At 41.3% G+C, this 15,554-nt stretch overlaps 1 protein-coding gene across 1 annotated transcript in view; it reads right to left on the bottom strand.

Annotated features, from left to right (window-relative positions):
• Positions 1–14,497, bottom strand: part of Pdzd8 (PDZ domain containing 8) — a 55,266-nt gene extending 40,769 nt beyond the window's left edge. Inside the window, exon 1 of the mRNA XM_021151276.2 lies at positions 13,414–14,497. Coding sequence (XP_021006935.1) covers positions 13,414–14,282 — 869 coding nt within the window. The 5' untranslated portion in view covers positions 14,283–14,497. The remainder of the gene's footprint in view (positions 1–13,413) is intronic.
• Between the last annotated feature and the right edge of the window lie 1,057 nt (positions 14,498–15,554).

Below are 15,554 nucleotides of genomic sequence, written 5' to 3'. Positions count from 1 at the left end.
TGCTTCAGCTTTTGAGAGGCCCAGTTTCTTCATTTGAAAAGACAGCAATAGTGTCCATCTTGTACAAGTGTTTTAAGCATTAGATGAGTAGTTTTCATAAAGCATGTGACACAGGGATATACTCTAGAAACACTTCATATCAAGCTCTGTGTACGTGTATTAAGGCTGTCCTTCTGTAGACATGTCAAAGAGCAAACCCCCTCCTTCTCCTACTCCCCTCCCCCTCCACAATGAAACATTTCAGAACCCCCACTGACTCAAATTTTACATTTATGGCTAGTTCTCTTCCCTCAACTTTAGAATTCAGGTGGCCTTGAGTTCAGTGCCTATAACTGTTTTAAAACTGTACCTTGCATGGTATGTATCAATTAGCAATTACAAGATCAATATCCCTCCCCATTTTAGTATTCCTAGCCATTAAAATTTAAAATTTCTGTAAATCACACTATATGTTCACATGTATCCTTGATTCTGGCAACTCATAGCAATGCATGGAACTTAATAAGCCTCATTTTCTATAGGTGGAGATTAAAGATGAGACACTCAAATATCTTGTTTGCTATTACACCATAAACGGCAAAGTCAAAACTGCATCATATCCATTCTCATTCCCGTATGTCTTGCATCATCAACGTGGACTAACAGTTCTAAATAGCAACTGAAAACAATGTCTATATCCAATATTCATCAAAGGTGACTCAGAAAGAACAAACAAGAACAGTTCCTTTATATATAGTGAAGATAAACATTAGGTTAAACTAGTGGTTTGCACTCTGTTCTTGGGATCTCACATGTGTTTTTCAATTACTGAGGACTCCAAAGAGCTGCTGTTTCTAGGGATAATATCCATTAATATTCCCCATGAGAAATTAAGCTTACATTCCATTAGCTGTCAGTAATGACATCATAATTTATCATGTGACTTCTTGAAAACGCCACTGTAAAGAACTAAATGGGAAAGGCAAATTACATTTTTATACTTTATATTACTGAGTATAATTTTGACTTGATAGGGTACCCTTATAAAGATCTGAGAGAGCCAGTCAAAAGGGTGCCTCAATTACATTTTAGAATGAGTTAAAGATTTTAACTCTTGTGTGTTGAGTTTGTATACAGGTATACATGACTGTGGAGACCTGAGGTCAATGCTAGGTGTCTTCTATCAAATTCCACCTTACATTTTAATTAATCATTTAATTTTATTTTATGTGTATGGGTATTTTGTCTTCATGTTGGTCTATACATCATGTACAAGCCAGCGAGGGATCCACTGGAACTAGAGTTATAGTCAGTTGTGAGCTGCTATGAGGGTGCTGAGAATCAAACCCAGGTCCTCTGGGAAAACAGACAACGTTCTTAACTGCTGAACCATCTCTCTAGTCCTTCCAGCTTATCTTTTCAGACAGTGTCTCTCACTCACTAGGTGTGGAACTCACTGATTCAGTAAGGTTAACTAACCAAAGAGCTCGAAAGATGCACCTTTTCTTGTCCTGTCCACACATCCCATGACCAGGACTAGAATTACAGGTACTTGAATCCCATGGTCAGCTTTTGCGTGGATGTGGGAGATCCCAACTTAGGTCCGCATGCTTGCTCTAGACAGGAACTTAACCTAGGTACATTGTTTCTCACTACTAGATTTCAAAACAAAACAAAAACACTTCCAAAAGGGGACTATTTTGATTTAGTCCTTTACCACAAATTATTTCTGGACTGTACAGTACCCCTGACAAGGTATTAAATTTTATTGAATAAACTGTTCTTGTGCACTGGGGGAGAGAAAACAACCTAAGGTAAAACTATCACGTCCCAACCGTGGAAAAGGCAGGAACCGTAATGTACGACCATGGCAGCTCTGCCTGGACACAAGACAGAAAACAAGCCTACTCCACACAGGAAGGCAGAGAGACTTGAATAGAGCAAGGAGGAAGAAATTATACTCGAAGGTTATAACTGTACAGCTTTTCAGTTGTTCTCTCTCAAGTAAGAGCAAAATATTTTCTGAAGTATAAATGATTTTAATATTACCTGTACCTCTATGTCTGTTTAAAATAATCACATTCAAGTAGTAAGCAATTAAATAATACTTGTAAGATTAGTGACTCTGTCTATCCTTTGAGAAATCTACACAAAATCTATTCTAAGAGAAGATTCACTCTACAGAACAGGGAAGCAACTGCTAAATCATATATTCATATAATTCTTTTTCTCTCTCAACCTTAAAATCTAGATTTTCTTTTACTTGGTCTTAGAAACTATAAGCAGCATGATTTGTCCTATATAACCTAAAGCAGAACACAAACTCGATCTGCTAATGCCACTATTTCAGAGACGGGGTTAAGTTACTTTTCAAGAAAAACCTTAAGAACACAGGTATTTCCTAAGTTCCAACAATTATTACCAGAGTCTGGTTCAATAACTTCTCATAACCTCCAAGACTCTCAGAATCGAGTTCAAATCCTTACTCTAAAATTATTAAAAAGTTCAAGTTTTTAGGAATTTACTCAGTTGTTTATTCAGATTTTAAAGTGGTATTTAGATATTTTTAGTAAGTAATTTACTTTTTAAAAAGGCTATAACGTAGATATACTGTGCTTAGTAAAGTTTATTACAAACTAAGATCATCACATTTTTTCTCTTTACTCATCTCTAAATATTCTGAACTTTTTGTTATTTTGTCTTTTTTTTTTTTTCCAGAGCTGAGGACCGAACCCAGGGCCTTGCACTCTACCACTGAGCTAAATCCCAAACCCCAATATTCTGAACTTTATACTCTTTACCACATCAACATTAGTAAACAGAAGGAAACATTTTACTGCACATATTTAGCTTAATTCCTCCATGTCAAAAGTTTGCTACTGTGGCCTGTTTAAAAGCCAAAAAGTTGCCAAGCAGTGGTGAAGCATGCGCTCTGGAGATAGAAATAGGCAGATCTCACTGAGGTCAGTACTAGCCTGATCTATAGAATTTCAGGACAGCTAGGGCTACAGACAAACCCTGTCTCAAAAAAAAAAAAAAAAAAAAAAAAAAAGATGAGTACACAAACAAACAAACTTTCCAAATATTGACGTGCTAAATTTGTATCTGTCAATAACAGTTAAGAACAAGAGACTTTCAGTGCCTTCTAAAAATAATTTTCATACAACCGTGTAAGAATACCTTACTCCAGCAAATTACAGAGAACTAAAAGACCTGAATGAGTTATTTACATTACCAAATGACTAAGGTAAGACTATATGTAGTCAGCAACTATAATCATCCTACAGGGAATGGGAGAGAGAAACAGCTCATTGTGTAAAACACTTGCCAGGCATGGGACCCAAGTTTGTTTCCCCAGCACTCATGGAAAGCGGGATGCAGTAGCACCTGTCTATAATCCCATGTTCCTATGGTGAGCTGGGAGGTACAGATAAAAGAATCCTTGAAAGCTTGAAGGCCAGCTAGCTTGGCAAATAAGAGACTATCTCTAAACAAAGTGGAAGGTGAAGACTAGTCTGGATATTGTCTTCTGACCTCCAAAACACACTCTCTCTCTCTCTCTCTCTCTCTCTCTCTCACACACACACACACACACACACACACACACACACACACAGGGGGTAGACAAATTTAAAAAGCAGTTGTAAAAAAATCAGCATAAAATAAACACTAGATGTGTAATTTTCTAGATACTTATATCTACATGCATAAATTGTCTGAGAACAGAGCACAAGTTAATTTTCAAGATAGAGATTCCTGGTCCTTACTACTGTGCATGCTCTCGCTCCCTTGTTTTCAGCTACTAAGCAGAAAAGATCAGCTCATTCATGCTCCCTATGGTTTGCTTGTTTTTGAGATATGGTCTCAAAAAAAAAAAAATATGGTCTCATGTGGCATAGACTCAATACATAGCTGAGGATGGATGCCTCCCTCTTCCTCCTCCTCCTCCTCCATCTCCCAAGTACTAGGATTGCAAATGTGTAAGACAGAGTTACTACTGCTACAAAAAAACTTTCCAGCAAAAACTTGTAGTCACATAACTGTATAGAGGTAAATTACAGATTTGACCCTAGGAGCAGCATCCTTTCTTAATATTCCTAAGTCACAACTGCCTGTTTAACTGGTAAAGATCTTAGCAATGACAAAGTAAATAAAGTACTTGTGGTAGCTTCAGTGAGAATGGACCCCTTAGGCTCATATTTTGAATATTTGATTTCCAGTTAGAAGAACTGTCTGGGAAAGATTGGGAAGTGTGATCTTGTTGGAGTAAATGTGTTCTTGGGTCGTGTGGTTGTATATCTGGTTATGCATCAATCAATATGTGAGCTCTCAGCTACTGTTTGCCAAGATGGTCATGGACTCTAACCCTCTAAAACTGTAAGCCTTTGGACATGGTGTCTTATCATAGCAATAGAAAAGTAATGAGACCAGTACTTAATGCAAAAGAATAAAGCCTCCTGGCTTATTTTTACTACAGTTGCCACAGTATTTTTAAGTATACAACAAGAAGAACTAATTTTGTTAGGGAGAGAGAGATTGTCCAGCTCTGTTACTAAAGCAAATCAGAGCCCAGCTATTTCAGTATCCCACTCACATACAATCAGCTTCACTCTTCCCACATCAAGAATTTATGGTGCCCAATGTGCTGACTACAGAATAAAGAGAAATATGTTCTAAAACACTGCTGATTTCGCAAAAATTGACAATTATACACTAGACTAATGAAAATATATTTTATTGTTATTCTATATCAGTTCAAGGAAAGAATAAGTCAATATTGACTTTTTTAGGAATGTAAAATTAAAAACCAAGGCTTTTGGAATATAGAGAAGGCTGCAAAAGCACTCACATTTGGCTTTTCATTGTGTGGAAAAGAGGAACTAGTACCCATTACAGGGGCTAGGATTGACATCAAAGTCTTTGTAAGGGACTGCTATCTGCAGGAGAGGAGTCACACATCTCTAGAGACTAAAGTATTTGTTTTTAAATCATCAGTCAACAATAATCTTTAACCATTAAGAAAAAAAAAAGCAAGTTAGAGCTGAAACAATTGCTCAGTCAGTAAAGTGCTTGTTCAAGCATGGGGAAATGAGTTCGATCCCCTAGAACCACATATAAGAAAGAGACCATGGGCCTGTGATCCTGAGGCTAGGGGGCCAGCCAGTCTAGCTGAATCTGCAAGGTTCAAGTTCAGTAAGAGAACCTGTCTCTAAAAATAAAGTGGAGAGCAACTGAGTCAGAAACCCAACACCAAATTTTGGACTGCATATGCACAGGCATATGAACGCACATGTGCATGCACATACAGACACATACACATACATACTCCTCAAAAGGGAAGGGGGTGCTAAACATACTCCATATACTCTGTTTAAGAAATCCAAAGAAAGCTGGGAGTGGTGGCGCACACCTTTAATCCCAGCACTTGGGAGGCAGAGACAGGGGGATTTCTGAGTTCGAGGACAGCCTGGTCTACAGAGTGAGTTCCAGGATAGCCAGGGCTACACAGAGAAACCCTGTCTTGAAAAAACAAACAAACAAAAACAAAAAACAAAACAAAAAAACAAAAAGAAATCCAAAGAAAAACAGATAATAATCAAGAGTAAAGTGTAATTAATCTGTTTTTCCTTTTGTGGCCATCACAGGACTGTGAGCCACCAAAATGTAGTTTAGTCCCTTTGTGACTTCTGACCAAAGAAAGAACCACAAACAGCATTTCAATGTGCCTTCTTACATTCTAGGAGAGATCGTGTCTTCCCCTCTTCCAAAGAGCCGAGACAGAAGTGTAATGTTCAATCTATGTCCAATAGAAAGGATGATGAAGTTCAGGTTGTCTGAGGAAATTACAAAGGCCAGGGTTATAGGAAGAGTATGTCATCTACATGAGCAAACACAGCAAGAAAAGGCTAATGGCATAACTGTCCATGTGAGCATCCACCCAGCAATGCAGTCATCACCAGGCTAAAGCTGGATAAGGAGATCCTGGAGAGGAAAGCCAAGTCTTAATAAGCAGGAAAGAAGAAGGGCAAACACAAGGAAACAGCTGAGGAGATGCAGTTGTAGTAGAATCTCATTAGAGACTACTTAAGTTTAATTTTTTTAAACTTAATTTTTTTATTTATAAAGAGATAAAGAGCAAGAGTTGGGTCCACACATACTGCTGGGAGAGATATCTTGTTACTTGCAAATGTATCTGTGGGTCACAGCTCTACTGCACTTTGTTATTAAGGAGAAGAATGGAGGGAGTAGGAGAGGGCAGGTGCAGAGAGGAAAGTGGAGAAAGAACTGAGAGGCATCTACTCAATGTACATAATGACTGCATGTGCTTGACCATTTACGTAAACTCCAAAAAAACACTGGGAATAGCTGGGATAGATTTTTAACTACTCAACACTATTTGAATACCTGTAAGAGACTGGCAAAATACTGTAAAAAAATATTCAGCATTTACTCAATGAGTCTGGTGGAAGGAAGTTAATGATATCATTATTTGTGTTGAAGGGTAGAAACTTGGACTTCAGATATCAATGTTGAACTATTATTGCATCAGATGCCTCAAAGAAGCTAGAGAAATCTCACCACGAGGGAAGAGAGAGACAGAGAGACAAAGAAACAGGGCGAGGGGAGGGGAGAAGAGAGGGAGAGGGGAAAGAGAACAGAAGTTTGCTTAGAAATGTCTGAGTCAACTCTTGGGCACATTATAAGAAGTATGCTAGACTATGAAGTGTCTGCTATGTGCTAGCTTGTTAGTTCAATTTATAGCAACAAAACTGTCTTCTGTCAGTGTTTACTTTTCAGCCTGATGTCTAAAAACCCTATGTATGTTCCAAGGTAACTAATTAATTTCATGAAATTAAACAAAAATCTGTTTTTTCTATTTTTCTGTAGAAATTATCCACAGTCCCCATTGGCTTTCCATAAAACAAAACTCAAAAGACCCTTTAAGAAGTTGAGAAGCATTGTTTTTTGTTTTGTTTTGTTTGTTGTTTTTTGGTTTGGGGTAGGCAAGCATCATGTGAGCTTTGGCTTTGTTTTTTCAGGGTAAAGATCTGAAGAAGGCCAGGCAATTAAGAGTTCAGAATTTTCAGGTGCAGAGAGTTTCATCACCTTCTTTTAAAATTCAAAAACACAAAAACAATTGAAGCTTACACTCCTAAAAGCATCTAGCCCACATAGCCCTCTGAACTTGGAGTAATGATTGCTTATTGCTACTGAAATAGCATGGAACTTTGGGATTCCTGAATTTTTCCTATTATTTATTTATTGTTTATTGTTTATTTAGGACTCTGAGAAAGCCACTAATCCCTTCTAAGCCTGAGTTTCTGTATCCATAAAAAGCAAGATGTTTCTCTTGCTTGTGAGAGAGACAGCAAGTGTGTGGACTGCTTAGAGTGCCTGCCAGACACCCATAGGAAAGTTATTTTACTATCCAGCTCATCTTATAAACTGCTAGTAATAGTTTACATCAGTATTAAATGTTGGGTCAGGATACTCCTCCAACATGATACACTTTATTTCAGGAATAAACTCTGGTTCTCTGAGATAGCCAATACATATATACATTACTGATTAAAGCCTAGCTTCTTCCTCATACACATCTACCCTCAGATGTCTAAAGCAGTTTATCAATGCATTTCAATAGCAATAGCATCTTCAGGAAAATCTGAGAACACTTACCTCTAGCTTTACTTTTTGCAGTGGATTTGTGGAATTGAGTAGTACCCAACCCTATATATAGTGTTTTCCCTAGACATTCGACACTATATATAACAATAAGTAATCATGTGATTGCTTAAGCAGAGATATTGATCTATTCGTGTTCCTCACAAACTGAAGTCTTAAGTATATCCACATGCCACTATTATTAATTTGATTATTTGTTTGCCCTAGAAAACAAATAGCATAACAGCATTTATTTCTTAGGACTATTTTTATCACCGGCATACCCAGCAAAGAACTAGATATATGCAGTATGCAATCAGCACTTACTGAAAAATATATGACTTTCTAAAACGACTTTGTGATTCATCTCTGAGAAAATGATCTTGAAATTCCATTTACAAAAAGACATGAAAACATATTTCCTCTGAAAAAAAGCAGTGCAGATGAAAATTAGCTATTATATTACATCATTACTTCAGGATGGCTAGAATAAACACTAATATCATTGTTTCTAGTATCTTGAAGTATGAATGGTTAGATATATTTCCTAGTAATATTAGTAAATAAAGCTAACCATTACTATATTCATTTTAAGAAATTTTAGGGCTGGAGAGATGGCTCAGTGGTTAAGAGCACCGACTGCTCTTCCGAAGGCCCTGAGTTCAAATCCCAGCAACCACATGGTGGCTCACAGCCATCTGTAATGATAACTGAATCTCTTCTGGGGTGTCTGAAGACAGCTACGGTGTACTTACATATAATAAATAAATCTTTTTTTTTTAAAAAAAAGAAATTTTAGAATAATACAAAAATTCCATTGTTTCTAGTATCTTGTAGTATGAAAGGTTCGTTACATTTTTTAGTAATATTAGTAAGTAAAGCGAACTTTACTATAGCCACTAAGGAATGTTAGTAGCCACCTTAAAGACGACATACTATTTTAAGGTTATCTACGTACACACAAAAAAAGTATGAAAGAGTAAGTATGATACATCACACCAAGTTTGTCAGTTTCTTTGTGAATTTACTTTGGAAGTTTCTAAGAGAGAAGGGATTACTTAAAATCATCTTTGCCTCAAACAATCAGGGGGAAAATTTATATGTAACTGACATTGAGAACAAATGCTCTTCCTCATCTCATTAGACCAAGAAATAAATTATGTATATACTACATTATAAAGTAGGAGGCTTTACAGACCAAGCCTAATTTAGTTCTTAGAAATCAATGGTGTGTACATTAATATAATGGTGTTATTCTTCTGTCCCTCAACCTTAGCAGGATAGATAATATAGTGCAGCCTTCTTTGTTTTCAAGTCACTGAGAATATGTAAAAATTCCTACAAATATATTTCACAATGTTTACAGTAATAAAAAGACATGACAAAACAATTAGTTACAGTAAAAACTAATGCTCAAAAGATATTCTATACCCATGAATAACAACTATGATTTCCTCACATATTCCATATTCAATAAGCTCAAATACAATGCCAATCAAGTGACCATTTCCTCTTTTGTAGCCAAGAATTGTTTAATTACTGACCAAATCCACTCAAGCAAACCATTTTCCAATCTCAAACAAAAGGCAGACCCTGCTGTTTTCAACTACTACTCAACAAGCCAAGTGAAAATATTTCAAGATTTTTGGTTATAATTTTGTGGCAGAATGACTTTTTAAAATTCAACACTATAGACTCTATTATATTTGCTCAATGGCAGTTTTTTTCAAAAATATAAAGCTTAAAACAAGTAAAACAATTACCAGTCATTAAGCCATCAGCAACCACTCTAGGCCTCAAATGCGTGACTCCGAGCCGATCAGGATCAGCTCAGTGAGGCGGTGAGGAGGAACTATGAAGTACAGGATGAGCCTTACACAGCTTTACCCAAGGCTGCCACTGCAAGTTTTTTTGCTTGTTGTTATGTGGAATGCATATATATGGAAATAAAAATCAGAAGCCAAAAGTTGACTTCAAGTAAAATCTCTCACCTTTTAGCATTGGGAAATCATTACAGTACAGGACAAGCAAACTGATTTTGTTCTTCCCATGACACCACCACCCTAAAACAGGGGAAGTTGTTGTTGAAAGACCCTTTTACAGGAGTCACCTAAGACCATCAGAAAACACAGATATTTGCATTACAATTCATAACAGTAGCAAAATTACACTTATGAATTAGCAATGAAAATAATTTTATGGTTGGGGTCACCACAACATGAGGAACTGTATTAAAAGGTCACAGCCTTAGGGAAGTTGAGAACCACTGTTCTAATAGCAGATACATTAATAAGAATCTCAAATTTGTGACTCCTAACCCCAAGCTACCCCTGCCCTGCCACTCCACAACTACTAACCCAGACTTCACAGTGAAGAGAGACTCTCCATGTGCTAGAGATCAGTGATAAAGACTCATTTGGAAGTTTTAAAAATATTTCTACTTTATGCACAATTTTTAAGTACACACTTTAAGGGGAAAAAAAGATTAAAACAATGAAGGGGCTGAATAAAGAAACTCCTAACTTCAATACAACAGAAAACATAGTTTCAGCATATTACAATTCATTTTTTTTAAAATCCAGTGTTTTGTAAACGGCTGCTTTAGTTGGTAAATTTAAGCATCTATCATGAGTCCTTAGGAAGCTTAACTATTTCTAGGTCACAGCCTAGGACCTGGCTAGTTGTAAAAGCCTACTTCATTTTAGCAATATGACAAAGGAAAACAGGAACTTAGAGAGAGGTGACAACAGTGTTCACCAACAAGACAATTGTTACATAATGATTAAAGCAGCAAAGAGCCCAGAGACTTGGTATAATTTTCTTTTACTATTTTAGCTCTTACTAAGAAGATTAGATGTTCAAATGGATAAACACAATCTGGAGGACTAAAAAAGAAATGTTGAACAGTGTTACACCCAAAGCTTTAGCCTGACAAAAAGCTTTAAAAGATCCTCTCGAAGTTTCCAGTTTAAGTCAGGAAGTTTTACCGCTACAGTTCACTCAGAGTTCTAGGTTAATTTGGACTGTTATAATACTTTGAAAAAAACTCATTTAAGAACCAGAAAAAGTTGGGGATGGAAGCACTGTGGTGAAGCTCAGTATTCAGACTGTTTCCTCCCCAGCACCATGGGTCACAGTGATGTCAACAATTATCAGGATCAAAGAAGACAACCTCTCCCATTTCCTAGTCTTTTCTGCTTTAGGAACATTTTATATATGGGTGGGTGTGTATGTGTGTGTGTGTGTGTGTGTGTGTGTGTATATATATATATATATATACTATTATTAGTGTGTATATATATAAGTATATATATATAGTATGTATACTATGTATGTATACTATATATATAGTATGTATATATATGTATACTATATATATACTATGTATACTATATGTAGTATGTATATATATATATACACTATTATTAGTGTGTATATATATTAGTGTGTGTATATATATATATATATATATATATACTAATAATCAAGATAATTAAATGTCATTCTAATGTACTTAAGAGACTTCATTCTGGATTTGGGGTTAAAGGTTTGGGTTGTAAGCCGGGCGTGGTGGTGCACGCCTTTGATCCCAGCACTTGGGAGGCAGAGGCAGGTGGATTTCTGAGTTTGAGGCCAGCCTGGTCTACAGAGTGAGTTCCAGGACAGCCAAGGCTACACAGAGATACTCTGTCTCGAAAAACAAAAACAAAAACAAAAACAAAAAAAGGTTTGGGTTGTGTAAAATGTTATTTTTAATTCTAAAAGCTTAAGAAACTTTTTTGTGTAGTTTTCTTCATCCAATCAGAATGATTTATAAGTTTTTTTTGCAAACAGGAAAGCAAAAATTTAAACCAATAAGCATTAACTGGTGGATAATTCCCAGTCCAAAAATAAAAAAGTGAAGTAGAAATAAATTCCTTTAGTTACAAAAAATTAAAAAGGCAGCCTCAATTTTTCACCACTTGACTGCTTGTGTGACTTTACGGAGGTTATTTAACTACCATGTGCTTCATAGTAGGATTGCTAGCTACTTTCTCTTATTATTGCTAGCTACTTTCTCTTATTATTGCTAGCTACTTTCTCTTTTCGAGAATGATGATGTCTGAGAGAAGCTATAAAATCCATTCTTTTACCTGAAGTCAGGCCCACACTGTCACTAGTGTAGCAAACCTCTGGAGAAGTGCTGGGCAAACAACACAAGCTATCACTTCCTCAGTCAGTGTTCCCATCCCCACATTTCTAGTTCCGCAACCCAATAGCAGCTTTCTAGTAATTTCAACCTTCCATCAATTCCACCTGGGTCTAAATGTTATTAAGTAGATAATAATCAATTCTTACTGAACTCTAAACTTTATGAAGGTGGAGGCAATATTTATTTTTGATCAGTATTGAATCCTGAGCACTGAGAATAGTAAGGAGGATAGAACTCTGCATATTGAGTGATGTACTCTGCAGTGGTTTCTGACTGATCAAGAGTTGTGATTATCAAACTTTGTAACAGCTTTTGTTTATGACTTTCTTAGCAACACACTGCTATAAATACATCACTGCTTAAAACCTACAACTCATAATGCAGCCATGTAAAAACAGGTTTCATAAACTACATCTCCTCTACAGAACTGGAAATCCTGCATAGCAAATGACCAGTTCACCATCCCCTACAAATCCATGGAAATATGTGCTCCATACACTAGTTCTCTCGCCACCCAAAAGTTTAAACTGTTGTTTATTCTCAACAAAACATAACTAGTGAAGTCCAAGCTCCACAAATCAAAAATCCATCCCAATTCTGCACTACTTCTGCATTATATTGTGCCACAGACTTTGGGATCTTCAATCTCCACTAAAGAGCAGTAGTAATGTAAGGCAATACTAGACTCATAATTCAGATTAAACAGCAAAATCTAAAATGTTCTGGGTAGTGAACACAAAGTTAAAGGAGGAGAGAAAGAGAAGTAGAAGATTTGGTCGTTTTAAAAGAAATAGGAGCCTTTCTACTCCACCAAGCCTTCCAAGTCCCACCTATGAAACCTCTAATCCTCCAAACACTCATTTCCCCTTCCACTTCCAATTCATCAAAAGAAAACTCATGCATTAATTAATCAGAAGTGTATCACATAAAGCCAGATACAGAGGAACTTTAAAAAAACTTCAAATCACTGTCTTTAAAATATTACCCACAAGGTGACTTGGAGTATTGGGTAAAGGAACAGCCACCAGGAGTAGACACCTGAGAAGTCTGGGTCTGTTTGTGGTGAAGAGCCTACTTCCCAAGGGCAGATGACAGTTACCCCAAATTCACAGAGAAGACCACCTGGCACCGGGCTCAACTTCTCCAAATCACATCCCTGTACAACAACCCGTGCCTCTGCCCGGAGAGCTGCCAAGGCCCGAGCCACACAGAACACACCCGGGATGCGAGCACGCCCTTCAGGTCTGCAATGTGTCCAGGAACAACTTTTCCACGTGGTGCAGGAGATGCTGCAAAGGCAGACACAGCCGCTGCCTCCAGGTTGCAACAACCACACACAAGTGTGTCTCAACAGGCCCAGGAGAGGCACTCACTGACTGGCCAGGGACAAGGTGCTCAGGCCTCCAGCTCCCTGGGCTGTCTTGGCAGCACGGGAAGTGCCCACTACCCGCCTTTCTTTGCTTGGGGGCTTCAGTCCAGGTGGAAGCAAACTGCAGGCTAGGGTAGTGCTGGGAATCTGCCTTGGCCTTTCCCTGGCTACTGCCCCCAGGTAGCCTCGGCTCCCCTGACCCCCCTCTCACCTGATCTTGTAACTGGGCAGGGTGTGCTTGCGCTTAATGATCTTCTTGAGCTGGTTGACGATGATGGAGGTGAGCTGGGGCATGGGCCGCCCCTCGAACTGGGAGCGCACCTCGAAGTCAATCAGCGGGTCCTCCACGAAGGAGAAGAACCAGTGGGTGAAGGGCACGCGGGTGAGGACGAAGCGCAGCCTCCCCACCACGCGAGACAGCTTCACGAACAGGTAGGCGGACTTGCCGAACACCAGGTCCACGTCGATGGCCAGGTGGAAACCGCCGTTGTACTCTACCTCCGCTTCAAAGGCCAGCTCCTCCGGGCAGGTGGCGGGCAGCGCGTCCGCGTCGGGGTCGTCGGGCTCGCCGGTGCCCGAGGCCACCACGGGCCGCACCAACCGGATGGTCTTGATGAAGGGCACCGTGTCGCCCAGGAACACGTCGCGCAGACTCAGCCCCTCCAGCAGGCGGCCGGCCGTCTTGGTCTGCAGCAGCTCCTCGAACTCCACCTTGATCTTCTTGGTGACCCAGCGGCGGGCGAGCGCGGTGTCCCGCAGCTCCCGGAACAGGAACAGGATGGTGGCGTTGAGGAAGTAGCAGGTCTCCAGCGTCTGCGGGGCCGGGCTGTCGGGGGTCGGGGTCGAGCTGGCGCCGGCCTCGGAGGAGCCAGCAGCGGGCTCCTCGGCGCCGCCGCCATAAAGGTACTCCCTGAGGGGCAGGCCCGGCACCGGCTTAAGGTAGCGGAAGCCGTCGCCCGCGCGGGCCGCTTCGTCCGCCCGCGGCTCGGGCTGTCTGCGGTAGAGTAGCAGGAACTGTGCGAGCAGCGTGAGGAACGAGCCCAGCACGGCCGACGCCAGGATCATGAGCAGCAGCCCCATCCCGCCGCCCCCGCCGCAACCCTCGGCCTGCTCCCGCGCTCTCCGCGCCGCCCTCCTCCTCACGCCGTCGCCCCCGCCGCCTCCATCTTGAGGACATCGGTCGCGGATGAGCGGCTCCCTGGGCCCGAACCGAGCGTCCGCAGTCCGACGCTGCCAGGCGGCGCCTTAGCCCGCCGCGGCCCCGCGCCTCCTCAGACGCTCCCCCGGGGGCGGCCCGAGCGGCGGACCGGCGGCGGACGAGGGCGGGAACGGCGCCTCCCCGCAGAGCCTGCGCTCATTGGGCGAGCGGCGCGTGACGTCAGAGCGTGCGCGCCCCCGGCGCCGGGCGCCCCGGCGCGCTTGGACGCGGGTCCTTTTCCCACCTCTAGGCGCGCTTCCAGCGCCGCTCCCCTCCCCCCCCACGCCCCTGCATTCCTGCGGGCGGCGGCGCGGCGATCGGTGCGTCCGTCGTCTCCGGAGGGCGCGAGATAACGGAAGGAGACCTGAAGAAGTCGGGCTGACGGGGCCCGGCGCGGCCGTCCGTTATTCCGCGCCCATCCCCCGCGGCGGCCGTGGGTCCTGCCGGATACCTCTGTGGCGACCGCCCAGCATCCCGCAGTGTGTTGCTGCCTCCCCTGCAGGGCAGCGCCGCAGAGAGCCCGAGCGCAGGCGGTTGGGACACTGCCCAAGCCGGCCAGAGGACAGACTGCATCAGGGACTGCCATCGCTAGCCCGCACGGATCGGCAGACCTGCGTCCGCAGAGAATGGGCCTCGAGAAGGGACCAAGCGGAACCGCGAGAAGGGGACTGACTTTCCCACCTTGGGGGATTTCAATTTAAGTGAGAAAGAAGTTTATTTGAGGTCTGGGAGGAGTGGGTGAGCTGAGTGAATTTGCCAGCATATTGGAAGGTGTCTTAGCGACTCCATTCAGATTGTTCACGCCCCCCTCCTCCCTTCTTTCCTCTCTGAGGGAATTATCCGGAGTCCATCCCTCAGGCTATTACTTTTAGTGCCTACCAATTTCACAGAATACCCGTGGCATAGTAAAGAAATTGCTTAGGGGTCACATCGTGGGATCCTAAGTTCTTGGTTTCTACTTGGCATAATAACACGGAGGATGCTGGAGGTTTTGTTTGTTTGTTTGTTTCGAGACAGGATTTCTCTGTGTAGCCCTGGATGTCCTAGGATTCACTGTGTAGACCAGGCTGGCCTCGAACTCAGAAATCCGCCTGCCTCTGCCTCCCAAGTGCTGAGATTAAAGGCATATGCAACCACCGCTCAGCTTAGCTTTT

This window comes from Mus caroli, unplaced genomic scaffold, assembly GCF_978045245.1.
Source record: "Mus caroli unplaced genomic scaffold, Mus_caroli_1 scaffold_20, whole genome shotgun sequence".
Classification (NCBI taxonomy): Eukaryota; Metazoa; Chordata; class Mammalia; order Rodentia; family Muridae; genus Mus; species Mus caroli.
This window is presented reverse-complemented; position numbering and strand designations above follow the sequence as displayed.